General features: G+C 51.8%; 1 protein-coding gene across 10 annotated transcripts in view; it reads right to left on the bottom strand.

The window, feature by feature from the left end:
- Window positions 1-26,581, bottom strand: part of SHB (SH2 domain containing adaptor protein B) — a 148,289-nt gene that overhangs the window by 89,530 nt on the left and 32,178 nt on the right. For all 10 annotated transcript variants that reach the window (XM_082468684.1, XM_082468691.1, XM_082468690.1 and 7 more), the window contains exon 2: window positions 10,280-10,400. In XM_082468684.1, coding sequence (XP_082324810.1) covers window positions 10,280-10,400 — 121 coding nt within the window. The remainder of the gene's footprint in view (window positions 1-10,279; window positions 10,401-26,581) is intronic.

Here is a 26,581-nt window from a genome sequence, read left to right as displayed (position 1 = left end):
GCTCCTCCCTCCCTCTCACCAACTGCACCCCAAGGCTGGCAAGCTCTTCCGCCCTACCCACCTGCTCCCACCTGCAGCACCCCTCAGCCACGGCCCTGGCTCCGGCCTCAGTCCCCTGGCCCGGATGACTGTCGTAGCCACAGAACCACAGAACCAGTCTCGCTGCCTCTTGCTTCTCTCTGCTCCAGTCCATCCTACGCACCCAGGCGGCACAACGTCCTAAACAACTTCCTAACCTGCTCAGGATGGGTGGTGTCCCCCGCAGCCTCCACGCTCTGCCCACACAGGAGGCGCACTGGTGGGTGGGCAGAGGATGCCAGAAACTTTGCTGCCAGTTGACCTGAGTCTGCTTTTGGACAGGCATTTCCATCAGTTTCTGTGCCTTCAGATCTTTTAATGTCTCTCTGGAATTCTAAAGGGCAAGAGGCAGGGATGGGGAGGTGAGCTCCTCTATTTCGCATTCCCGTTCCTTCATTTCTACCTTTGGGAGGATGCCCGTTTCTCTCACAGCTGCCAGGAGAGAGAGAGGAGTTAGGGGCTGTGTTCCCGGGGTCTGCACCCTCACCCCTGTGAGGCTGGTGCCAGCGCACAGGATGGTGTTTGCTGCTCTGGGAAAACCCATGACAACCTCCAGAGTCTGTGCTCCTGCACTGAGGCCAAGAAGAGAGAGGAACATGGCAGGGAGCCACTGGGCCAAAGCTGTGCCCCTCAAACCCCGAAGACACCACTGAGACCATCCTACCTCCTGAAGGTGGTCAGGGCTCTGGGGACAAGCCTCCAATCTGCCCTTGACTTTGAGAAAGTCCTTGAGCTGAAGTGACCAGAGGCTGCAGAGTGTCTGGGATACAGACCTCTCAGTACCAGAGTTCCCAGAAATGAGTTTACGGGAATCACAGTTACGTAACACTCCCCTTTGATCCTGTACCCACGGTGAAAGCTTCACAAGAACAGGGACTCTGCTTTGTTCACTGCTCAACCCCTAGAGCACAGAACGGTGCCAACACACAGTGGACTCTTGCAAACACCCATCCAATGAACACATGCTTCGCACTTTGCTCCCTGACTAAGGCCCTGTGACTTCAGACAACTGTGTCTTGGCAAATGGAAAAAGTTGCTTATAGCAAGTAGTTGTTTACTGTTTGCTTCCTTTTCGTTCATTTATTCTCCACATAGACTTGTATTCCTGGGCTCATTCATTCAACTGGTAAATATGTACTGGGCCCAGAGGAGACATAAGGATGGGTAAGACCCAGTCCTCTCCTTCAACAAGCTCTCAGCCAGGGAGGGAACAGAGAGAGGAGGCACAACCAGAGACCTCAGGTAGCCCACCAGCATGGAGACAGAACTGATCTCCAAGACGGAGCAAGGCACCAAGGGTCTTCTGCCCGACTTCCACCCAACTCCCACCCAGAGAACAAGCCAGCTCCTTCTCTACCTTTCCACCCATTTAGCAACTGGTTAAACTCAGACTTTCCAGATCTGGCATTTTTCAGAGGAGGATGGGATGTCTCTGGGCTCCCGAGGGGGCCCCAGCACATCTGTCTACCAGCCCTGGGTCCCTGGAATTAATTAATAGCCTCATGCATTCAACAACTATTTACTGAGCCCCTACTTTGTGCCACATACTACTTTAGCTACTGAGGCTACAGCAGGAACAAAGCAGACATTTCTGCTCCTGTGAAACCCACATCTTAGTGGCAGACAGACTATAAACAGATAAAGTGTGAGTAAAATATATAGTATGCTAAATAGTGAGCAGAGTTAAGGAACAAAACCAAGCAGAGAAGGGGGGTGAGAAGTGTTGGGGATGGGTTGAAATGTAAGTTAAGTGGCCACGGAAGGCCTTGATGGGAAGGCAACTTTGGGTCAAGACGTCAAGTGTGGCTCTGCTCAATACCCCCTCTCTGCACAGCCCACACTGGTCTTCAGGACCCCTAGCACCCCTTCCTCTGTTCTCTTTCTAGTATCACTCTGCTTGGGCTGTTTTCTACTACAGACATCCGTGTTTGTCTGGGTCCTTGTCAACCTTCCCTATGCGCCAGGGGGCACCTGGAGGGCAGGGACTGAGGTCTGGCACACAGCAGGAATGCTGTCAATGACTGTCAGCTTTCCGTGGCCTGTCCCAGTCCTGTCGCAACTTTCCTGAAAAGCTGAACAAGCTCAGTGTCAAGGGTCAAAAGGGCAAGGGGCATGTGGGGTGAGAGAATAGGAATCAACTGCCAGTGTGGGCTCACTGGTCACCATGGGAACCTGGGCTTCCTGCTGTCTTCCTCTGCAGCTCCTCTTCCCCACTGGGCCTCCCTGGGCCTGGAGCTCAGCAGGTAAAGCACCACTGGGCGTGTGTGTGAGCTGTGCTGTTTCTCAAGAACAGGAAAGTCATCGGGTGACTAATACAAAATCTATTTACACTTGATTATCTCCTTCCTGTCCAGTAGGTAAGTCATTCTGGTAAATGATAGACCAGCCAGGGACCTATGCACAGTCCGTGACCGAGCCTTCTATCTGTCAGGCAGGAGTGGGCAAGGGCAGGTTTCCAAACATTTCAAAACCAGACCAGGAGCCCTATGTTAGAAGTCAGGGGACCCGCTCTGTGGCTTGCTGCTGTGTGACTCTGGCCAGCTTGTACCCCTCTCTGGGCCTCAAGTGGAAAGAGGATGCAAGACAGAAAGACTGCTCTTCAAGAACAGCTCCAGCCTGACATCCCCCCGCCGGCGGAGAGCTGTTACCCCCAGGACAGGCTGAAGTCTGAGGCGACTTGGAGAGCAGGCAGGCCAGGGAGGAGCACAGGGCCTGCAGAGGGTGAGGGGAATGAAGGGTGTGGAGACTGTTCGGGTAGCAGGGCGGCAGAGCAGGCCAGGTGAGGAAGAGAGGCGAGTGCACGGACATTCTGGGAGTAGAGTCCCCGGGCACTGTGGAGCTGGAAGGGCCTGGGCTCAGGGCCCAGACAGAAGGGCCCTCTACTTTCCCACCACCAAAAGGACAGGAAAACAGTGCTGCCTCAAACTATTATATATAGAATGGATAAACAACAAGGTCCTACTGTATAGTGCAGGGAATTATATTTAATATCCTGTGATAAATCATAATGGAAAAGAATATTTAAAAAAGAATGTATATATATATGTACAACTGAATCACTTTACTGTACAGCGGAAATTAACACATTATAAATCAACTATACTTCAATTAAAAAAAACAACAACAATGCTGCCTTGAGCCAGGAGGGCAGAGATGACAGTGAACATGCGAGGAAGGCAGAAATCTCAGGTAGGGTGGCTGGAGGTGACCTCTCTGATGGCCAGTCAAGACTCAAGAGGGCCCCTTCTCTGAGAAGCATTTGCGGGTCTTTGGGGCTTTCATTCTGGGATTCAAGAATAGCAGCTCCAGGAAAGGCCTCTGGACGCTGGCTGTTCAGAGGGTGCAGACCTGCAGCTCCCAGCCCTGTCTGTCCTGAGAGCAGAGGGCAGCATGCACGCTCCTGGGATGGTGCCAGGGCCAGCTCTTCCTCACAACCTGGCAAGACCTGGGCTGGTGCCAAGTGGAAGTGAGTGTGGGTGGGGTGCGGGAAGGTGCGGTCCTGACCAGGGCAGCTGGAGAAGCCCAATGTGACCACAGAAGCGGGGAACCTAAGTGCTTATAAAGATCCTCATGGAGCCCAGGAAAGAAGGCAGAATCTGATTTTTCAGATGAGGGAACTGAGGCCCAGAGAGGGGAAGCAACCTGCCTCAGGTCACACAGCAGACCAGGGCAGAGCCAGGGCTAGAATCCACATTTCCTGCCTCCTTCCTCCTGAAACAGGCCACCACTGGAATACAGAGACTTGAACGTGGTACGCAACCACCATTCTCTTGGAAGGAAAGCATGTTGCTACTAGAATAGGCCATGCCAGAGGAAGAGAAGATACAAAAGGACGCCTCCACCCCCCAACCCCACCCCCCCGCCTTAAAAATAGGTGACTGGCTTTACCAGGTGCGTGCCTATAAGCACATGGAGCTTAAAAGGGCAGAAGGCAAGTCTTAAGCAAGGAAAACGGCCACGCCAGGGCAGTGGGGCTGTGTGTGAAATGGCTTTCTTTTAATTTCCTCTTATTGTGCTATAAAGTTGATTTAATAATAAAAACATGCTAAGGACTTTTTAATGCGTAATTGCTTACATATTAAAAATTATATGAAAATGCTTTCAATTAATACTTATATGATTCATCCTGTGAGATGACACTTTGAACAATTTTATATAGGACAGGGAGGGGGTGGGGGGGTGAGAGTCACACCTAAAAATGAGGCCTAAGTAACTGTAAAATTCCCAGTTATTTCTGCAGACCCTCTGGGAGTCCAGGACGGATGTGAGAGTGCTTCAGCTGAAGGCAAGGGCTCCAGATGGCGCTGCTTTTCCTGGTTTTACTGCTTACTTAACCTTTCTGAGACTCAGTATTCTCATCTGTAAAATGGGGATGATAGTAGTACCTATACCTCACAGGCTCATTGGGAGGATTAAACGAGCTAATCGTGGAAAGTGTTTGGAGCAGTGCCTGGCAGAGAGGAAAGCCCTCTGAAAAAACAAACTACCACCGTCCTTGTCACCACCACCACCTTGGGTACCTCTGAGAATTCCTGGGGCTGAAGGCCTGGGGAAGAAGGATCCCAGGTGAGAAATATTCTGCACCTTTAGGCTAACTAGGGTCTCATGATACAATCCGACTTTACAAGCTCTTGCTCCATGTGCTTTTCCTATCAGGATCCTATCAAAAGCCTCACCTCCTGCCACTCCTCTCCAGCAGAGAATTCCCACATCTCCATGCCTTTGCTCAAGCTCTTCCTTCTTCCTGGTTGCCAGGTCCAGCTCTCATCCCCACCACTCCCACCTCCCACCCCACTTGGATGGCCCAAACTAGAAGCTATGGTCTCTCCTCTGAACTCCTGGAGATTCACCTGCTCACCTCTGTGCACCAACCAGCCACCCAGGTCCATGCCTGTCTCCCTGCTTCATGGATATTATTGCTAAAGGCAGGGGCGCTATTTGCCCAGGTTACACGGTCCAGATTCCAACATAGCAGGGCTTAGCAAGGACTCCAGGGTACCAAGGGTACTGCAGAGGGGCTGGGGACCACCTGCCCCGGTGTTCTACCACCCACCTCCAAGTGGGCAGGGGCCCCTACAGGGACTGGCCAGAGAATTCAACAGCACAGAAAACCACGTGAAGGACCAAACAGGCCCTCTGCCCCCCAGTATCAATAATCTCAAGCACATGTACAAAGTTTGTTCCTCCACCCAAGACTCACATCAGTGTTGTGTGCCCTATCTTACAAAGCAGCCCCCAACAAGCTAAGCATCCTGACACACACAGTCACCCAAGTCAGCCTGACTCAGAGCCCAGCACCCTGGACTTCTCTGGCAGTCCAGTGGTTAAGACTCCGAGCTTCCAATGCAGGGGGTACAGGTTTGATCCCTGGTCGGGGAACTGAGATCCTATACGCCGTGTGGCGCAGCCAAAAAAAAAAAAGACCCCAGCACCCTTCCCACCACATCAGCAGGTCTCTGTGCATCAGGGGCCCTCAAGCCCCAGGATCAAGTCTCAGGGAAAAAGGAAAGAATGGGCTGCTAAGCAGGGATTTGGAGAGAGGTGGCCTACCTGTCGGCTCAATGGGAGGTTTGGCCTGGGGACACCAAATACATAGACAAGGGAGCAGAAAGGAAACCAATAAGTGGTGTGATCCTTCCTCTTCAATCCACACATGGAAAAGGCCAAAACCAGAATCTGACCTCAAGAGATGGGCCAAGAAAGACGAAAAGCGGAACCAGGACTGCACAGTTGGCATGAGTCAGGCTGGCACTGAGAAAGGAAGCTGCCAGCCCTAACCAGATCCTCTCCTATTCATGGTTGGTCTCAGGTGCTCCCTTCATGGGGCTGGTCCTGGGTGTCTAATGATGGGGGAGGACACAGTGAATCATGACATCTCGGAGCTCAGGATTGACACAGACCTCAGGGGTAGCTTGAACCAAACACACATCTGAGACTTAACAACCTTCATATCATCTCCCAGTGCTGGTTGTCTTGCCTCTGCTTGGTTGCCTCTAGGGATGGGCAACTCACTGTCTCACAAGACAGCTTCACATTTAATCAGTGTGTTAAAAAAAAAAATCTCAAAAGGATCATGACTTTTTTGAGTCTCAGTTTTCCTACCTATAAAAAGGAAAGCTTGGACTGGGTCACTAGCTTTCCAACTGGGTCCCATAGAGCCCTAGGGTGTTAAGGAAATATCTCCAGAGCTGCTGCTGAGGTGAGAGGTGATGGGGCCAGAAAATGAGGCCCAGGCATACATGGGTTCTGAGGTTCCATGGAGAGCTGAGCCTCCCTTTTGGAGCCAGAACCTAATTCCTGTGGTTGACACAAAGGGGAGTCTGTGGGAGAGGGTAAGTTAAGGCAGACAGAGAGAAGGCGGTAAGAGGAGCCCCTAGAAAAACAGGCATGCTTTTCCATGCCCTCCATCCTAGCTACAGCCAATGGGCTAGGCCGAGTTCTCTGCTCACAAAATCACACCTCCCACAAGCTCCCCACCACCTGCTGCATGGTGCCAAGGAAACAGAGGACAAAACCTTACCACTTAATCACAGGCCACGTTGGCCATGCTGGGGAGTCTGAAGATCAAGCTCCAGGGAGTGCACCAGGGCTGGACGGGCCCTGGAGAGAAGTCCTGTGTAGCAGTTAAACAGGGCCTTGGCAGACAGCCCCCCAACTGACTACCCGGCTGTGTTGCCTTGGACTAGTTACTTAGTCTCTCTGTGCCTCAGTTTATTGGTAAAATGGGCACCTACACTTCAAAGAGTGACGCTGAAGATCCAATGAGAATTCACACCAAGTGCTGTAAACAAGTACGAGAGAACTTAGCAGCGGCCTCCACTGCTGTTGCTGTTATTATTGACCCATCATTCCTTAAACAGAGAAAAACAGGCACAGAATGTGCTGCGCAGGGTCAAACAGCCAGTTCACAGCCAAAAGCAGCTAGAAGTACTATTGACTGCCCACTCCAAGGCTACTGCTTCTCAGGGGGAAACTGAGGCCCAGGGGTCACTTAGTCGACAAGTGGCCATCCCAGATCTGCTTGACTCCAGTCTGGTCTCCTTTCAAACCAGTACAGAGATGCATGCCATCTCAGGCAGAGAAGCCATGCTCTTCCCAGCAGCATTATTCTTTTTCTTTGTTTTTTTTTTTTTTTTTTTTTTTTTTTTGGCCACAAGGCTTGTGGGATCTTAGTTCCCCAACCAGGGATTGAACCTGGCCTTCGGCAGTGACAGCATGGAGTCCTAACCACTGGAATTCCCCTGGCAGCATTAGTCTTACGTATCAAAGATGCCTGCCTCGTTACTAGAAGCTACGTGTACTCATACACATAAATGTTACAGCATCAAAAAAAAAGGTCTCCCTAAAAGGCTGAATATAACTTGTTCTGTGCCACACCCCCTGTTCCACTGCCATCCCCAGCACCAACCTCTGTCACCTCCCCCTCCCCTGGGAGCTTCGTGGCAGCTCAGTGAGCTACTTCCTGGAACATTTATATGGTGCTGGCTAACCCAGCCCCCATCCCTGCCATCAGTCACTGCGGTGATGGTGATGTTACACACAAAGAATTCCAAGTCAAAGAGAGCTGCTGCAAGGTCATTACACCCAGAAAACGTCCTGTTTAATCACGTATTTCCTTAAAAACAAAAATACGGGTAAATTTGGGCATAATCTCCAAGGTAGGAAAAAAAGCACAGAGCAGAAAAGAGAAGGATGCTTCTTCGGAGAGAGAATGCCTGAGATCCTAACAGATTTCCAGTAAACTCACACTGCCCTGCCTTGGACCTGGCCCCCGTGGGTGTGCCTCATTAAAAAGTCAAAGTCTCACAGGAGAATTCCACCCAGTTAATCAGCTCCTTACTGCTGGGGTCCATGGCAGCACCCAGGAGGGGCCCAGCTCCATTCCAAAGACGCTGAGCAGTGGCGGACCCTCCCCAAAGTCTGGGCTCCCAGCAGATGTTCCCACCCATCCCCTTCAGTCCCCTGCCCCCATGTTCCAAAGATGCAGGTCTGGGCCTCTCCCTTCTGCTGGTGTGACCCCAGGGAAGTGACTTGTCCTCAGTCTCCCTCACCTGTGAAATGAGACAACACCTCCTTTGCAGGGACACAGTGAGGCTTAATGAGTGTGTATGTCAAGGCGCCCAGTATGGAGCCTGGGACCTGGCAGAGGCTTCCAGCCTCAACAGCTCCTGCCATTTCCTCATGCCCGGATACCTGGGCATCAAACTCAACATTACACCTCCTTCAGCACTCAACCCCAAAGCCTGCCCTGCTGAGCACAGGCCATGCAGGCCAGTCCGCCTCCAACTTACTATGTGTCCTCGGGCAAGTCCCTCTCCCTCCTAGCCTCAGTTTCCCCATCTGTAAAATAAGGCTGTTGGGTTTGGATGACCTCAAAGATCCTTTGCTGCCCTGACGCCTGAATGTGCCAGTGTCCCAAAGTTACTCCTGGACCCACCACTCCTTTAACCCAGGCCAAGGCCCGCTGAGTGCAAGACTAGTGGAAGCTACAGGGAGGTGCAGGGCCATGGCTGCCACCACTGGCCCTGAGGGCTGAGCTGGGCTCGGGGCTGCTTCTCTGAGCCTGATGGGGGTGCTGGCACGTGGGTGGAGGTGATGGGGCGTGATGGCGGGAGTGGGTGTCCCTACACGCCTGAGGTGAAGACTCTACCAGCAGACCTGCTTTCCTGAGTTTTGCCGCTTTGCCAGGAGAGACTAGAAAGATGGGAACGGCCACAAGAGGTGGCCCTCCAGCAGGCTGGCCGAAGTCCCTCTGGTCAATTGCTTCCCGCCTCAGCCCTTCACAAAGTGGCCAGGTGTTCTGGAGGCCACACTGGTAGCCAGAGAATTGCTTTCCATGAGCAGGAAGAGCATGAGGCAGAGTCCTGGAAGCAGGGCCTGGACTCACACCCAGATTCTTCAGCAATTATACTACAGGGTCTCCGCAGCCCGAGAGCTAACGTTCAACGCGGGCCCAGAATGTGCTAAGTGCTCAGTAACTGTTTCTTCCCTTCCTCCTCCTTCTTCTTCTTCTTTTTTTTTAATATTTTATTTTATTTTTATTTTATTTTTTGGCCGCCCCACATGCTGGATCTTAGTTCCCCGACCGGGGATCGAACCCATGTCCCCTGCAGTGGAAGCACAGAGTCTTAACCACTGGACCGCCAGGCAAGTCCCTCCCTTCTTCCTTCTAATTCAGAAGGAATCAAGAGAAAGTGCTCAAAGACATGAACACAAATAAACAATAAAAGAGTCACAGAAGGAGGCACCTGAATCCCAAATCCCGAGACACACAGGGCACCAATTCACTAGGCCTCAAAATTCAGAGGGGGCTACCTGCCCGCGCTCTGCAGCACGTGGTGTCTCTGCTCATATCACTGTCCTGTGCAGGGTCAGAGGGGGCCAACCCACGCAGCTGCTCTTCTGTGCCTGGACCATCCTCCTGAGCCAGGAGGATGTTCATGGGGGGTTTCTCCTCTGCCCGTGATCTCCCTACCATTCGCCCATGCCTGGGGTCTGTTGAGATGGCTGATATCTGATAACTGCTCATTCTTTAAAGATGCTCCAAGTATTATCCTGGCAAAAAGAGACCCCCAGGATACCACATACCTGGCCACATTCTCCTGGGCCCTACACCATTGCTCTGACAGGTTTTATCATCAAGGGCCAATAGGAAAACAGCCAAAGGAGGAAAGTTTCTATGTTTCCTGTAAACCTGCCACATAGACCATGGCTCTTTAAGCTGCTTCCAGCCCTAAAACAAAGATTTTCTTGTATGGGGCCAGGGATAATTCTGTCCCTAATGATCTAGTCTGCCCCCTTCTACTAGGTAATAAAAGCAAGGTGACCCAGCCTGTTTCTTTTATTGCCCTGGCTGCTAGGAAGTTCCAAGCTAAGTCTTCCATCTCAAGTGCCGTATCTTTCTTTAATCCAAAATTTCTAAGAGAACTTTCCCTCCCTCCTCCCCATTTACTTCTTAGTCCCTATCTTGGTTAACTGTACTTGGTACCCTGGTATCTGGACTGTCACTGTGCCCTGCCATTTTCTTCCTGAGGTCGGTGAAACACGAACAGATAAACTGTGGTAAAGATTCAACACGGCACTGCCCCCCAACCACCACCTTGAAAGTACACACCTTCACCTCCAGAGGCTGGCGGGTGACCACAGGGCCCGTCTGCCTCCCTGCTGAGTTGCAAGTCTCTGTGCCAAGGGCTCTGCTTACCTGTCATGATCCTCTGCGCCTCGTAGGGCTCCATGTAGCCAGCACTCTCCCCCTTTCCTGCTTTGCTTTTGAGATCATTCTGGGCATCAAAGGGATCCGAGTAGTCATCAGCGATGGTCACCTGCAGGGAAGATGGCAAGCGTGTGAGTCCACCTGTGGCTGTCTACTTCACTTCTGTTCACAGCCAGGCTTTGCTCCAACAAATATAAGCTGAGCCTGTGCCAGATGAGCAAGGAGTAGGAGGTAGAGGCAGGAATCTGAGCTGGTGCCCACCCTCAGGGAACTCTGATTCTTGCAGGGGTGACGAGGGACCCACGCTGCAGTGCTCCATCGTAAGGGAGGGGCCTGAGCCTGCATAGGTGGGGTGGCTGCTCCGGGCACAGTGAAGTGAGAACAGAAGGGCATCTCGGGACAGAAGCACAGAGGCAAGAACTTGGAAGGTGTCTTTGGGGAATGTGACTTGCTCGATTTAATGGAATGGAAATGGAGGAAAGTTGGAAATGAGCTCGCAGACAGCCTAGAAATGCTGACATGCTCCTGGTGCTGGCTGAGGCATAGAAGAGCTTGCTTAGAGATAATTATGTCCAGCGTTCCATTTTCCCCAAAATCTGGAACACAACCATCCCTTGGGTAACCAGGCAACAACTTGGTGAGATCAACGCTCTGCAAAGATGACTGAGGCCCCAGACAGGCCCAGTGAAAACACCAAAGCAGCTCAGGGATGAATGGATAGACTGCCAAGGCCAGCAAGGGCCTTGGGAGCAACACATCAGAAGACACTTCCATAACAGATGGGGAAACTGAGGTCCAGAGCGGGCACCTTGGCTGGACCCTCTGCCTCCCAGAGCCCTTCCTGGACTCCTCACTTGTCTGTATTCCTGAAAACAGCAAAGTTCCACAACAAACAGAGCAGTCACCTGGGGCTAGGCAGTGGGGACAGCAGGGGAGTCCCCTGAGAGTGTGAGAATCTGAGTTTTGAACACTTCAAAGTTTCACATTTTCCCTGGAGAAGGGTAAAAATTCTCAGTTGGAGGCTAAGAGTAAACACAGCAACATTTCCTCCCATTTCTGACTACCTAACCTTCAGGAGGGGCACCCTCACCAGAGGGGAAAGGACAGGAACCCGCCAAACCCGTTCCCTTTCAATGCACCCTTGCTGCACCACAAACTCACTGTGACTTCTGCCCCTTTGGTCACACATCTGGCAAAGGGCAAGTCCTCAGCCTCCCAGCCAGGGCCACCCAGCTGCCTCTCTCGGGAGGGGGTAGGTTAGCTTTTCTCTCAACCCTTGGGGTTTCATGAATTGTTATTTAAATTGTGGGTTTAATTAGAAACCACAGGAGCCTACACTCTCTCCCAGCTCCTGGAATGTAAAGCATTTGAGCAGCCTGTAAACCCAGGGGAAGGGAAAATCCCCCTTTGTCTGCCGGGTAATGGCAGCTTGTGGCAGCAACCCTGGCAGCATGAGCGAGTGACCTCCAGCTGCCGGGAATGTGATGCCCGCAGCCCTGTCACTGGCGTGTGGCCGGGAGGGCCGACGGGAGGCATAGCACATAGCAGTCGCTGCTCCCCTAACAAGAGCAGGCTTATCGGTGGAAGACCCAAGGCTGGAGCGCCTGCAGTCTGAGCATGTGCAGCCCCGCTGCCACCGCTCCACTGTGGCCATGGGTCCGGCTCCAGTGCCAGCAGGGGAGCTTCCAGATGCTGACACTGTAATCGTGGGCTTTCTGGAGACTCACTGAGCTCAAATGACACCAGGCAGGGAGAGATGGGGGAGAGGGAGCGCTAGGGCCCGCCATGTCTTTCATAGGACGTTTCTACTCTACCACTTGCAGAACACATTAGGGAGAAAATTAGACAAGTGAACCACTGTCATACAGAACAGCTCAGATGCCAATCCGGTGCATGTAGGGTTTTGGGTCTCAGAGTTCAAGGGGCCTGAAGTCCAAAGGAGAAAATGATGAACCTGCTGTAGATGACATCTAATCTCATTTCTCTCATCCCGGCCTTCCTTCCTGTCTCTTTTCAGTAATGAACACCCTCCGTCTATTCTGCAATGAAGAAGGGAGCAAATATTTCCCCAAGAAATCAAAATCACTTGAGGGGATTAGCTGGGGAGGGTGCTGGGCTTCGGTCTCTCCGTAATCTAGAAATCAACATTCCAGCTCCTCCCGGAAGTGCTCTATGATTTGCAAACACAGAGGCTAGCAGGATGTAAACTAAATCTTTGTTCGCCCTGGGATGGGAGCTCTAGGAGGCCTTCGGTTCAGCAGGCGCTATCTGTATTTTCTAATTAAAATGAGATCTGAGCGTGGGCTGTCACGGGGGCCCTCCGGCTGCCTGCCCTGCTTACTTCCGTTTCAATAAGAATTTACAAATCCTAAATCCAGGAAAAGCTCTTGGTCTCCGCTGACATATGGTTCCAGTTATACCTGCTGACAGTTGAAAATCCTTCCGTTTAAAAAAAAAAAGTTTAGAATTCTGTTAGTTTAAGAAGCAAATCGGAAGGTTCCTAAAATGTATATTTAATCAATTTCCTTTCAAACTTCAAAGTGAGGTTGGTAGAGGGGAGGGAATTTGAGGTTTGAGCAACGTGAAACTCAGCAAACACTCACTGAGCTGTCTGACCTTTCACAAAATCATGTCCCGGTTTTTGGAGTAAAAATTTAACCAGGTGTTAGGAGAGTTGAGTGGGGAGTTTAACCAGAGTGCCGTGCGACGTGCCACAGGCCTCAGGTGCAAGCACTGGGTAGTGTGACCCAGGGACACTGTAAGTCAGGATGGCCAGGCAGGGGGCTTGAGTGAAGGCTGTTGATTTTCTGAGTTAAAAGAAAGGAAGCGAGTTTGCCCAGGAGTGGGCTTGGATTCCTGGGGGGGTTGCTTTTGCTTTGCTTTAAAATGCCCCAGTTAGCGGACAAGTCTCTTAAATCTAACTAAACAATTCAAGCAAAAGGGAGCCAGCCGGGACTCCTCCACAGGTCAGGCCACTTGGGCACGTGAGAAGCCTTCCTTGATTTTGATCTTGGATTGGCAAAGACCCAACATGGCACTGAACCCTTCAGATGGCTTGCTTGCCTTACACAGGGCAGGCGCAGAGCTGAGAGGGGAACCCAGGCCACTGGTCCCACCATTCCACCATGGAGCAGAGCAGCAGAAAGATGGGCCATCAGAGTGTGGCTACCTAACTCACACAACACACCTTCTTTTGCTTTCTTGGCCTCCTGGGATAGGCATACTGGCCCATCTCTGCAAAAAGAAGCAGGGTTACGGCTAAACCCCAGGCAGGCCTTTTCTTGCTGTCAAACAAAATTGGAGACCCCAGGTTAGCCAGTGCCCCTGAAGGACTTTTATAGGCTCATAAAGCAGTGAAACTGGGAGCTGGGGGTGTGTCCTCGAGAGACCTGTTCCAACCTCCCATTTTTGTACATGGCCCACTGCAGTCCAGAGGATTCTAGAATTCCAGCACACTCAACGCCTCTCTGACAAGGCTCTGGGAGCTGGCTGCAGACTGGAGCTCCACAAGCCTCCTTTCTGCTTTGCATACACTGCTGGGTGGAACTGGTCCCTCCCTTCCAGCAGTCTGAGGCCTGGGTGTTTTTTCTTGGGGATTTAGTTTCATGACAGGAGGTAGTCTTCCAATTTATCCCCAAAGGGAAGTGGAAAGTGGGTGTCTCCACTTGGCCACATGCCCATATGTTTTAGTGAGACAGTGGCACCTGCGTTGAGAACTGGTTCCTCTCCATAGGCTCTGGGTGGAAAGGTAAATTGGTAGAGTCACTGTGAAGGATAACTTTGGGCAGCATCTATTAAGATCCAAAAATGCACATGGATTAACCCAACAATTTCACATTTCAGTATTTATTCCCAAATGTGCACAAGGAGACATGGGCAAGGATGTTCACTGGAGCAAGTAATAAGGAGAAACTGCAAGCACCTGCTATGCCCATCAACAGGGGGATTGCTAAATAAACCGTGCCAGTTTCACACTATGGGATATTATGTAGCAGGTTAAAAAAAAGAAAGTAGTCGCTCTATAGCTCTATACACAGTGCTCCAAGACATAGCTTTGAGTGGAAAAAAGCAGGCTGTAGAATGGTAAATACAAGATGATTGGGAATCCCCTGGCCATACAGTGGTTAGAACTCAGCGCTTTCACTGCTGGGGGCCGGGGTTCAACCCCTGGTCAAGGAACTAAGACCCCACAAGCCGAGCGGCATGGCACCACCCCCCCAAAAAAAAAGATGATACCTATTTATGAAAATTAAACAAAAACCTGTATCTCTATTTAATTTAACAAAAACGTCTGGGGAGACAGACACTTCAAACTGACACCTCTGGGAGGAGGGAGGGCCTGGTAGTTGGGTGATGAAAGGAAAATAAAAGGAGACTTGTATGTAATGTTAACACATTTTTCAAACAAGAAAAACTTATTAACATACTATAAGCAAAACTAAACTTTTCCAAAGCACTCCTCTTCACAGGTTATTTTCGGTACAGTAGATAAACTGCTTCCCAAACTTGCCTGAAGATAGGAATGGCCTGGAACACTTGTTAAAAAAAACAGATTCCTAGTATATTTGGATAACTTGTATATTTAATAAGCAACCCTGGTGATTCTTATGATTAAAGTTTGGGAAAGGCTAAGTTAGAGCCAGCCCCCTCGCCCACCAATCTAAAGCTAAGCCTCCCGATACTACTCTGGAGTTCCACTTTTCCCAGATATTTCTCAGCCTTGTTCATTAAAGTGAAGCAAGAAGTCAGTGTTAAATGCAGCTCTCTCTTGCTTTCTTCCCTGGGGGTCAACTGGAGTAAGAGACGATCCAGCATGCCTTGGTCCATCTCCAGAATCTGAGACACAGGGGTAATGGCATCCTCTGTGCAATCCTGAGGGCTGGCCCGGATTGAGCAACACGCTTGAGCAGTGTGGGAGGCAAGACCCTGACCTGCCCAGGAGGGGAGCCCTGGCCAAAGCTTGTCCTGGCCGTGAGGATGTGCAAGGCTCTCTCTTTGGAAGCACAGATCTTTCAGAACAAGATTAGCTGGCTCTCAGCAAACTCTCCAGGAAGATTACCTGGCTCCAGGGAAGGCTGGTGGGACCACGGAGAGAAGCCACTGCTGAAATGTACCGGTATCCCTGATAAAAATCACTCACACCTGCTAAAAAAAAGGGGCCAGGAGATGGAGTAGCCGCCACCTTCCAGGAGTGGGTGGCCTGCACTGTCCCCACTGCCCCACAGGCACCTCCTCCAAGCCATACAGGCACCTGTGCTCTGCTGTCTGTGGGAACTGGCAGCATTGGGCTGCCCCAGCTCAGCCACTTGCCGGATGAGGCAAGACAAGTCTCCCCCACCCTGTGCTGCTCTCCTCTCCCTGGAAAGTGAGGGGGCGGCACCCCATGAGGTCCTGGGTCCTTTCCGAGCCCATGACTTCTTCCTGCTCTACTCCAAAGCAAACTGCATATGAACAAACCTGGGAATGTTCTACATGGTCCCAGTTGGACCATTTCCCCATCAATTCACCGTTAAGACTATGTGTTAGCTTTCTTAACGGTTTGGGGGTCATGGATCTCTTTGGGAATCTGATAACTGACGAAGTTGTTGCTCCCTCCATCATGTTTATATAAGCCTGCAAAGTGTTGGGCACATCTCAGAAAGGTCAGGAGCCCCAGATTAAATGACCAAGCCCCCTCGCATTCGAGCCACTTTAGAGAACAGCTAAGAGGAGACGTGCTCTCTCTGTCTTAGGGAGGTGATAGGTGCTGACCCTATCATAATTCAACACACCTGGCTGAAAATCCAGGCTGGTGTGTGACTGGCCTGCCGTTTGACTGTGAGTGGGGAGGGGGGCACCGTGAGAGGACAGCCTGGGGCACTGAGTATTGGCTTGCCAGCTTGAAACCCAGGAGCCACACAGCCCTCTGGAACAGGGGCAACCCAGCCCTCTCCCCAACTCTGGGAGTCAGGAGGGCTCCTGGAAGGTGAGCAAACAGCGTGCAGGGCATGAGATGGCAGCAGCAGCCAGATGGCTCCATGCTTCTGCCCCCATCAGGGGACCGGCAGGCTGGAGTCCTGGTCTTCCTTTGGGACCCACTGTGACACAGGCCCTGGCAGGCCTGATGTCCCCAAGATGGAGGCTCTGTTGCCATGCCGACCAAGAGATGGCATTAACAAAACAGGGATCTGGGGGTCTGAAGAGAGCTTCCAACGACCGAGGGCTGCCTGGAGAAGAGGAAGTGGACAGATGTTCTGTATAGACTGAGAACTATACAGAAGCAAACTCAGTGAGTCAGGAAGGACATCTAACGCTAATAAAAGGACACACTGCCTGGGCACTGGAGCGCCAGCCATTTGGGTGTCCAAGCAGAGGCTCTAAGGTGGGCGTATGCTTTGGGTTGAGGTCAGGCAACTGGATACCACCTGTCTGTGCTCTGTTCCTTAGTGCAGCTTCGGCTGCCCCACAGCAGAACACAGCCTTCAAGGAACGCCTTGGTGGGTGGCTGTTTGCAGAAACTCCGCTGTGACCGAGGCGGGTGGCATTTCCAAAGCCCCAAGGCTGACCAGCCGCAGCTGGGCTGCAGCAGTTGCCTGGGGCTGAGCAAAAACACAGAAAGGCGGGTGGCACCACAGAAAGGACACAGCCAAGCAGAAACAGCCGAGACAGAGAGTTCTGGACCCGAGCTGGCTCTACTACACCCTCACTGGGTAACTCTGAGCAACCTGCTTTATCTTTTTGAGCTTCAGCAATTCATCTGTGAAACGGGGCAAAATTGTTTGCTTTCTCAACTTCACATGAATGTTGTGAAAAGCAAATAATGACATGATTTGGGGACGTGACAGTAGTTTATAAAGAATAGGCTATGGTGGCACCTTCTGGGAGCCCATGATCAAGCTGGGGTCTCTGCCCACGAGAAGCTGAAAATCTAGTCGGGAAGACAAAACAAGCTGGGGTTTCTTCTCAGCTGAGAAGAAACCCCAGCTGAGGCCCCAGTGATTACACAGAGAAAATTGGCTGCAATTAGGCATGACAACAGCTGTCACATTTCTCAACCACAAAAAGAAAAATGTTTGTGAATGATCCTCTTTTCCCCTTTTATGCTTTGGGTAAGATGCACCTAGTCGGGGCACCTGGCTAAGAGGTAGAGAACCTCAGGGCCACCCTCCACGTGCCGAGCCAGCAGTGTGCTCCCGGTCTACGCCTGCGTCCCGGGCTCGGAGGGGTCCACAGAACCGGGCTGTGACACACGCAGGGCTATGGGGACACCCCGCCCCATGCAGAGATACAAGCAAGCAGTCCCTGCTTCCCTCTCCCTGTCCCTGGCTTTGACCATCATAGACTAACTCTCCTTACAGGCACAGCAATAAATCATTTCCAACATAGTAAGAAAATTAATTTGGGGAAGATTAATTAGCTACCTTCCTGCATTCAGCCGAAACTCCTGGAAATCAGATGGTGGGGAGGATGCTTTTCCACACCGACCTAGGACCGGTTCCCTTTCTCCCCTTGAAGGTCTGACTCAGCCATGCAGAGTCACCTCAAAGTTCTAGGCCCCACTTTCACGCATGGAGGTCAAGTGCTCTGCCCACAAGGCTCCGGGGGCAGGAGCTCACAACTTCATGCTTCAGTCATTTGGGACAGTCGTCACTATTCAAGCAGCCGCCATCTGTTTCTTTGTGCAGACCCTGGGTACTTTAGGGTAAATGCTTCTTTACAGACCAGCCAGTTAGCTGGCCCACGTGTCAGGAGGTGGTAGTCTCCACTGGTCTTTCCAGTCCTGCCCCTCCCAAGGCCACAGCTGCCTGCCTAGACACCTGCAGGCTCCAACTTGTCAAGAAAAATGCATTCCAAATTACAGCCTCCGTCAGCGCCTTTCGGGCCCTGCTCTCTCGGCCCCCCCCCCCTCACGCGCACACCCCACCCTCCCTCAGTTTCACCCCGTGGAGAAGGCTGCGGGTCACGGGTGGGAGGCTGTGGGAGCGGAGCCCAGCCTGGCCCTCTGTTTACCCCAGAACCTTGCTGTTATGCGGTAGGACTGGCTTCTCAGCAGCTCTCAAGCAGTGGGAGGTTCTTTTTTGAACTCAGAAATAGCTCTATCCTAGAATTTCTTAATTGCTTGCAGCCAGGACCTATGGAAAGAGAATTCAGTGCATCCCTCCTGAGGACAGAAGCACCTGGGGTCTGCAGAGTCACTACATATGAGGTCAAGAGCTAAAAGGGCCCTGGGAGACGGTCTAGTCCAGTGGGTTTCAAACTTTTATGTGTGTAATTTGTGCAAAGGAACCCCAATATGCTCCACTCTCCACAGCCTGAAAAGCATGACTCTACTGGGGAGCATGAGGTCTTGGGGAGGGGGGAGTGAAGGTCAATGCCAGAAACAGGTGACCAAATGTTTCCTCACTCTCAGGTCCACATGGTTTCTGCAATACCTGGATGGCTATCTAATTTCTCTCTTAAAGTCTTTCTTAAAAATTTCAGGGCATATCCACCACAATTACCCCCCGAGAAAAAACACCCTAGCTCCTCTTGCAAGGACCTCCACCCATCTCCGCAGACAGCTCCCTGTGGGAGGCAGCCCCAGGCCAGGCTCAGTCCACCTGGGGTCACCCACTGGGCCTCCCCTCTTCCTCTCCTGAGCTCTGGCTCAGCACTGCCCAGCCCTCCTGCAAACCCCATCAACCTGCACCCACCTTCCCAGACAGTCCTTTCTTCCAAGCTTCCTGCTCAAAGGGGGACAGGTGCTCCTCCTGAGGTTTGGGGCCACTGCCTAGAAAGTGCTCTCAGACCAGACCCGGGACAGGAAGGGTGAGATCAGGATTTTCTTCTTCCCCTGGCAGGGCACTCGGTAGGAGGCTGTATCATCAGGAGCAGGGAAATGGAATGGCTCTGAAAGTCAGTTACCTCTGGTGCCTCAACCTCCTTGCCTATAAAATGACAGCGGAGTGAGGATTAAATAAGCCAACCTGAGTGATGTACTTAGAACAGGCCTGGCACACGGCAAGCCCCAAGAAATGTCAGTTCCGATCAGCATCATCTCAACCCATCATCCAGCCTGATGGATTCCCTCCTCTAACTGAGAAGGAAACTGAGGTCTGGGGAGGGGAAGGGTCTTGCAGAGGTCACCCGGATGTCCAGTAACAGAATGCTCATTAGCAGAGTGACAAAACCGGACTCCCACCAAATCCCAGCCGCATGAAAATCTAAGTCATTTGGTGACCTACATACATATTTATAGCCTGCCTGCTTCCAAAGTGGGTTTTAGATGGCTGAATTTGAGTCATTTTTCTGTCCCATCCACTGTTCCCTTCCCAAGAAAGGATCGGGAATGCCCGTGGGGCTTTCTCACAGTAACAGGAGGCTCTGTCCAGTAAGAACAACTTCTCCCGTGGACTCACAGGAAAAGTATGTAAAGCAAAATGCAGAGCCCAGACGCCAAGGCCTCTCCTGAGGGTTATGGCACCTCTGAAAACCAGGCCTCCGTGCTCCACACAGGGCCGGGAGAGAGCAGGAGCGGCCGAGCAAGGCGGCGTCTCCCACCAGCCTGTGTTCCGTGCTCAGAGCCAGGATTAAGGGGAGATGGGGCTCAGGCTGGCACAGGGCATTTCAATAACCAGCAACAGTGGTGCAGGACCCATACTAAGTGAAGGGTCATTGTCTCCGGATGAGGCCCATTAGGATGATTCATGCACATTTCCAACATGAGAGCCTCAAGGCAGGCCAGGCCAGAGTGTCTTTAAGTGTTTAGTGCAAGCAGCACTGAACAGCTGCCCTCCCCCAGAGCCACTGCCTTTTTTATGGAGGACACGCAGCATCGGCCATAACTACCGCCACCGCATCTGAGGGTTTCCAGTTATATTCAGCTTAATAGTGGGTGCTCAATAAATGGTGATTCACTTTTGAAAATAATGCCCTGTTCTCGAACCCTCCAGCAACCAAGCCTCAATTAACACTTTCTCACGTGCAGTCCTCTAGGCTAAGAAGCTGTCCCTGAACCCCAAAGAACTTTTTCTTATATGTCCTTGGCACCCTCCTAATGTATGGGAAAGTTACCGGGGACAGAGCTTTACAATGTCATACCCATCTGTAACGGCGTCAGTGGCTTGTTCAATCATAGTTACCCGTGCTCATGATGTGCCAGGTAACAAGCTCTTTGCTGGGAGGCAGGCTCTGGAGCAGGTTCCTTCCATGTGGCAGCCAGCCTCTGGGCACAGCAGGGCCCCCACAAGGTGTGCTGGGCAGGAGCAGGGGTGGGCAGGGACGTACAGGGCAACACTGGATTCAAGGACCCGAGCTTCAGTGAGTCCTGGCTTCTCACCACGTGTGGAGCTCTGGGCACATCTCTTCTCTTCTCTGAGCCTGAGCTCTCCTACCTTCACTGAGAAAACATCTTCCTCCAGGGGTAGGAGGAGACTGAGTCAATGGACCAAGGGATAACATGCTGTTGGCACGGGCGAGGGCACCGGAGAACCTGAAAAGGATGCTGTTCCCACCTCTGAGATGCCACAGGCCAGGTACCTTAGTCTGGGTTCCCCCAGAGGCAGACCCTGAAGCCGGGATTCAGGTGCAAGTGGTTTATTTGGGAGCTGACACAAGGGATGGGGAAATGGGCCAGGGAGGGGAAGGTAGCAGGAAAGCTGGCTGGGTAATCAAGCCAGCTACCAAGGTGGACAAACCAAAACTCCACTGAAAAGGGAAACTCTGGGAAACTGTCCACACAACCCACTGCTCAGAATCATTTTACCAAGGGCGAGTGGGCAGCGGAGCCAGATACCAACTCCCAGGAGTGACTATTGGAGGCTGCTCTTGGGCCCCGGCTTCTGGGCTGCCTCACAAGTGTGGGAAGGCTGGGTGCCCCATCCCAGAACCTGCACGAAGCTTGGGGATAGATGTAGGTACAAGCCAGCTGGAGAAGGCTGGACTGGTGAGCAGGAAGGACTTGCTGGATGCTGACAGCATCGCTGCCTGGGTCTGGGAAGAACCTCACACCCGGTGAGTTTACTCCAGCTGAAGCAATAGGAGGGCCAATCAGATCGCCCCAGGCTCCTGTCCTACTTGGCCCCTAGCCTGCCCACGTTGCTGCTCTCCTCTGAGTTTCAGTTTCCTCATCTGCGCCAAGGGAAGAAGGATCTCCCTGTTCCATCTCCCTCCCAGCGTTTTGAGCAGATAATAGCTTTGCAAAGGCAGTGGGGACTGTACAGAATCATGGAATCAGGTCGTCCCCGGAAGCCACCCTCCCTAGTGCAGGCGGCGTCCCCACACGAAGCCCTGGGCCATTTTCTCCTGGGCTGAGGCCACTGTTCCAGAGAACAAGTGGGCAGCTCCCTAAACAAGCACCTGGACAAAACCAAATGGGGACCCTGATGGGCCACTAGTCCCTACAGAGGCCTGCAATGTTGCCTCGCAGCTTCAGGGAGAGCCCAAGCTCCTGTCCGGCGGGTGAGCTGGTGCAGCATGTGAGCACCTGGGAAGGCCTTGAGGGGCACAGACCCTCACCATGGTGACCCTGCGTGCGGATGGGCTGCAGCCCCCCGTGACTGGCTAATGGAGCACCAGAGCACTGTGGTACCCACACATCACCCACCCTGCAGCCGAGGATGCTGGCAGCCCATGCTGGCTCCTGACTCCACAGTCAGAGAAGCCACCGGCCTATAGTGACACCTTTCCTGATATAGTCTAAAAACGACTCTCCTTTGTGCAGACATGTATGGCTCAGGCCACAGCCAAAAGTGCAGAAGGGAGAAAATTCTGACCCGGCAGCCGGGATTCTGACCTGTTCCAGGATGGGGTGAGCTGCCTGAAGATATCCCCTATTTAGCCAGCAAAAGAGGTTACAGAATCTTTATTGGTTAAAAAAAACCTTATTCTTGACAATTCAGCAATTGACAAAAAACCCGGTTTCAAAACAGAACTAATAGGAGGATTCAATTTTTCTAAAATATAACACCAAAAAAAAAGAGAGAGAGAGAGAGAGAAAGAAGTACATTTAAGTGCATAGAAAAAGGCCTGGAAGGAAATTCAGTAAAGCAAGGCAACGTGGGTGTGCACACTCGCTCCCTCCCTCTCATCACCCGCCCTTCCGCAAGGCTCCTCTCTGGTCAAGCCCTCCAGAGCCTGGGGGGTGCACTGGTGGACTCAGGCCCACTGAGCTTTCCAGGCTCATGGACACATTTTCCACACCCCCTCTGCTCCTGGACGTCCTACCCAGAGGTGCCAGATTTGTAAACATGTGAGTGATTTCAGACTTGCAGTTTTTGCCCTGAGAACCCCAGGGTGATGCCACAGTGCCCGAAGCTTTCAACACAGGGTGGTCCGATTGGCTCTGCCCATCCACACCCCCACGCCCACTCCCGGCCTGGCATAAAGGGGTCCAAGTAAATGCTGGATGAGTCAACGAGCTAATGAATCAACGGAGGGTCTGTTGGGCCATTTCTCTCCAGGGGGAAGCCTGCTCCACGCCAATAAGGGGCCCCTCGTGCTTAGGGCACATTTTCACTGAAGCCACCTGCACACTTCCTGGCTGGGCCACCAATGGGCTGCATGACCTTAGGCAAGCCATATGACTTACTCTCCATCCTGAGTATCCTTATTTATAAAGTGGGAATAATACTAAGATGTAGCTTATTAGTTTGCTGCTAAGAATTGGGAATAGTACTAAGATGTAGCTTACTAGTTTGCTGTTAAGAATTAAGTGTCTTAAATATTTGTCAAACGCTTAGAATTGTGCACATAGCACAAAGTAGGCTCATTTAAGTGCTTAGTAAATCAAATAAGTAAATATATACATACTCGCCTAGCACATGCACCTGCACCTAGACATGCAGGTACATGCATGTCCACAAAGGCACACATGCTCCAGGAGGCCACGGACCTTGATTTGTTTTTTCCAGATATGCTGTAAGGTCAGATGTATGCCCTCTACCACAGCCAATAGGCAAAGAGAGAAGGGCTGTGGTCTGCCCTAAACCAAAAAAATCCAATGAGCAAAGTCCAGCCAGGGCACTGACCAACAGCCGTGGCCGTGAACCTTGGCCTTTTGCATCACCTCAGTTATCTGCCTGGCCCAGGCTCCTGTGACAGGTGACCCCAGACCCCCTGGTCCTCAGTGATGCACAACACCCCTCCCTGGAGATATGGCACCACCAGAGCAAACACTAGCAGGTGAGATGGCAGAAAAAGCCCTGATAACCACCACCTGTCCTGCCTCCCTCTTCCAGGTTTAGAAGGGGCCTCATCTCTATAATTCCTCCCACTGGCTTCTTTCTCTAACCTCAGGCTTCCTCACAAAGGGCTGTGGAGAACAGAGGAAATGCTCTAAGTGGGGATTTCAGGGAGTTTCAAAGGCATAGTCCAGTGCATTTCATTTCTTGAGCTAAGTACTATAGGTTCGTATTTTTAAATGCCAGTACTTCAGGGAGTGTGACATTTATGGTGCCCAGCTTCATGGGCATGTGGCCTGTGAAGTCACACAGGGCTCTGAACTTGGCTTAATGCTCTGTTGTCACCACCTTGAAATTAGTAGCAATTTTTGAACAAGGGGCCTGTGAATTCTTATTTTGCACTAGGTGGGCCCCACACATTTTGTAGCTGATCCTGATGGTCCTCCACATCCAGAAGTTTCCATGGGGAGCTTGAGGCCCAAACTCTAATCCCTTCCTCTCTCCAGCTGGGCACCATTAGCTAAGTCACACTCCCTGTCAGGACCTCAGTTTCCCCATCTGTAAAATGGGAAGAGTAAAGTGGGTCCCATTCAGGGCCAGAATTCTGGATTTCAGGGACAACTGTACTTACAAAAAAGAGGAGGGGAAAAGACACAGGAACACTACAAGAAACCTAACTACCATGTGTCCTCACTGACATTTTCTAAAGGAAAGAACAATAACCACAAACAGTTAAAAGGAAATTGAGAATAAAGCGAAGTCCTTTAAAGTGAATGAATTTAGTGTCATAAAAAAACTCCCCAAGTTTTCATTTTTCTAATTCCACTGGAGATCACTATGCTTTTGGGGGAAGCACTGGACCACACGGGCATTTCAGTCCTTCCAACATTATTTTAAAAATCAAGCCCCCCTTTGGGTTTCAATGGTCCGGTGTACACCCACTACTTAAGGAGACTGGCTTCTCCTGCCACTCACTCCAAGAGCACATTCTAGACCACCGAGGACTGGTCTCCATGAAATGCCAGCACAGCGCTTGACAGCAGCCTCATGAATCAAGCATGAAGTGGCCCTAATTATTGGAGCATGTTGTAAAATCTCCTTCCAAACAAGGTCATAAATCACCTGCCACCGGAAGTGTTCTGTCCTTAAAGGGAGGCAAAGGTATCTTGAACGAGTCCCAGACTTATTAATTTCAAAAGAGCAAACTTTGATCCACTGCTGCTGTGTTAATCAAGCAATCGTGGAGGCCGGGCCCCTCGCTGACAACACACCATCAGGAGACATCCCCAACCCATCATCAGCTTCCTCTTTTCACACACTTCTCTGCCAGGAAGTGAGGCCCTGCTTGACTCCCAGGGACTAACGCCTGGAGACTAGGGTCCTCTGGGGCCAGGACCTGAGAACCTTAAACCAGACCCTCCCAGAGCCTAAGCGTGCTAGAGGATTAGAAGTGTCAAGAAGCTCAGAGGTGATGCTGACGATGGAGGGAACGCCTACTACGTGTCAGGCAAGACTGCGATTTTAACACTGTCTTAGTTCATCCTCCTAATTACATTGTTTTCAGATGAGAAAATCGAAGCCCAAGAGGTTTCGTAGTTTCCCCAAGGCCTCAGAGCACACAAGGTAGTGCAGGTTTCAACTCTGGCCGGACTCCCTCCCAACCTTTGGCTCTTCTGTGCCACCCCACGGCCTGCTGCATGAGTTTCTAAAATCCTGGATTCCTTTCTGACAGCAGGAGGAAATCTCTGAAGGGAGGTTTGAAAGGAAGAAGAAGAAGCTCTGCCAATTTGGCTCAGATGTGCCAACCCGGGCAAAGGCCACCCCTGACACTCCCTCAGTCAGCTGGGTGCTGGAAGTCTCCCTTCCTCTTCCTCGGCTGCCCTGTGACTGAAAAACACCTGCAACCTGCCAGGGCCACACCTGGGGAAGCGGTCGCTTCCGCCTGCAGCTGCCATGCTGTGTGCTCGGCTTCCAGCAATTACCTCCCTCCATCCCCTACTGCCTTCTGCTTTCTGCCCAGGAGCCCACCTCCTCCTACTCCCCCCAACATGCCTCCAGAAGTAGCGCAGGCACATCCTTACCTTAGAGGGAATGAGCACCAGCGTTGTTCTGAAGGTGTTCACAGCAGCCATGAGGCAGTGGAGAGACCCTGGGGCCCCCTCCCCACATTCCCAAACCTCTGCACGCAGAAGCATCACTCAGCACAGGAGGGGAATGAGAGCCAGAAGGTGAACCTGAATCCTGGCCCGCTGCTTCATTAACCAGAGTTAATACTCGGACAGTGCCCAACCTGCAGTAAGTTACTGTTATTCTCAAAGTTGACTGTAAAGTAAGTCTCATTTTTCTCATTGTAAAGCGGGAGGGGATTTTGTGGTAGAACTGGTTCATTTTTCACCTTGTTAGGGTAAGCCAAGCAGGTTGGAAAAAAACAAGTATCCACATATGCCGTGAGGACCGGAGGAACTGAAGATGTTCCCTTGTAGAGGAGGTGGCCCCGGGGTCAGGGTGGCCAGCTTGAAATCCCTGCAGGCCCTCACGGCCCAGAGGTGGTGATGATGGTGCCTGGACGGGGGAGGGGTTTCCAGGAATAACTCAAAGCAGTGTTCTCCTAAGATAAAAGGGAGCACCTTTTCGTCTTTATGGGTGCTCCATCATGCCCATTTCTTAGCTGGGGATAACACAGGTGACGGGGCCACCTAACTGGGGAGGGGGCCACAGACCCCAGAAGAATGTACTCCCTGGGGACATTTAAACCATCGCCCCAGCTGACCAGCCAATTGGAAAGGGCTCCGACTTGGTCCACCTGAGTGATCCAGCCACACTTCCCCTCTCCCCACAATTCTGTCATGCCCATCCTCCAATCTGTGGGCAACAGGTTTAAACAGATGGCCCGGAGCTCCCCATCCATTCTGGGCCCCCTAACTGAAGCTGTTGTGGCCCAGCGTCGTGGGCTTAGGGACTGGCTTGGGCGGACTGTACAGCTGCTGCCACTTTCCCTGCACCCCTGGCCAGGTGAGTCTGCTTGGTGAGTAAGGCAGGGGGGGCCCTCAAAGGCTTCCCACAGCCTTTTCCACCCAAGAAAAAATTTGCTGTAAAATATCGACACCCTCCCCAGAACTGCTTCCCGGATTTAAGAAGGGGAGAGGTGGCT

Source organism: Balaenoptera physalus (genome assembly GCF_965194825.1).
Source record: "Balaenoptera physalus genome assembly, chromosome: 7".
Classification (NCBI taxonomy): Eukaryota; Metazoa; Chordata; class Mammalia; order Artiodactyla; family Balaenopteridae; genus Balaenoptera; species Balaenoptera physalus.
The sequence above is the reverse complement of the archived record's forward strand: the minus strand, read 5'-3'. Positions and strand labels throughout refer to the sequence as shown.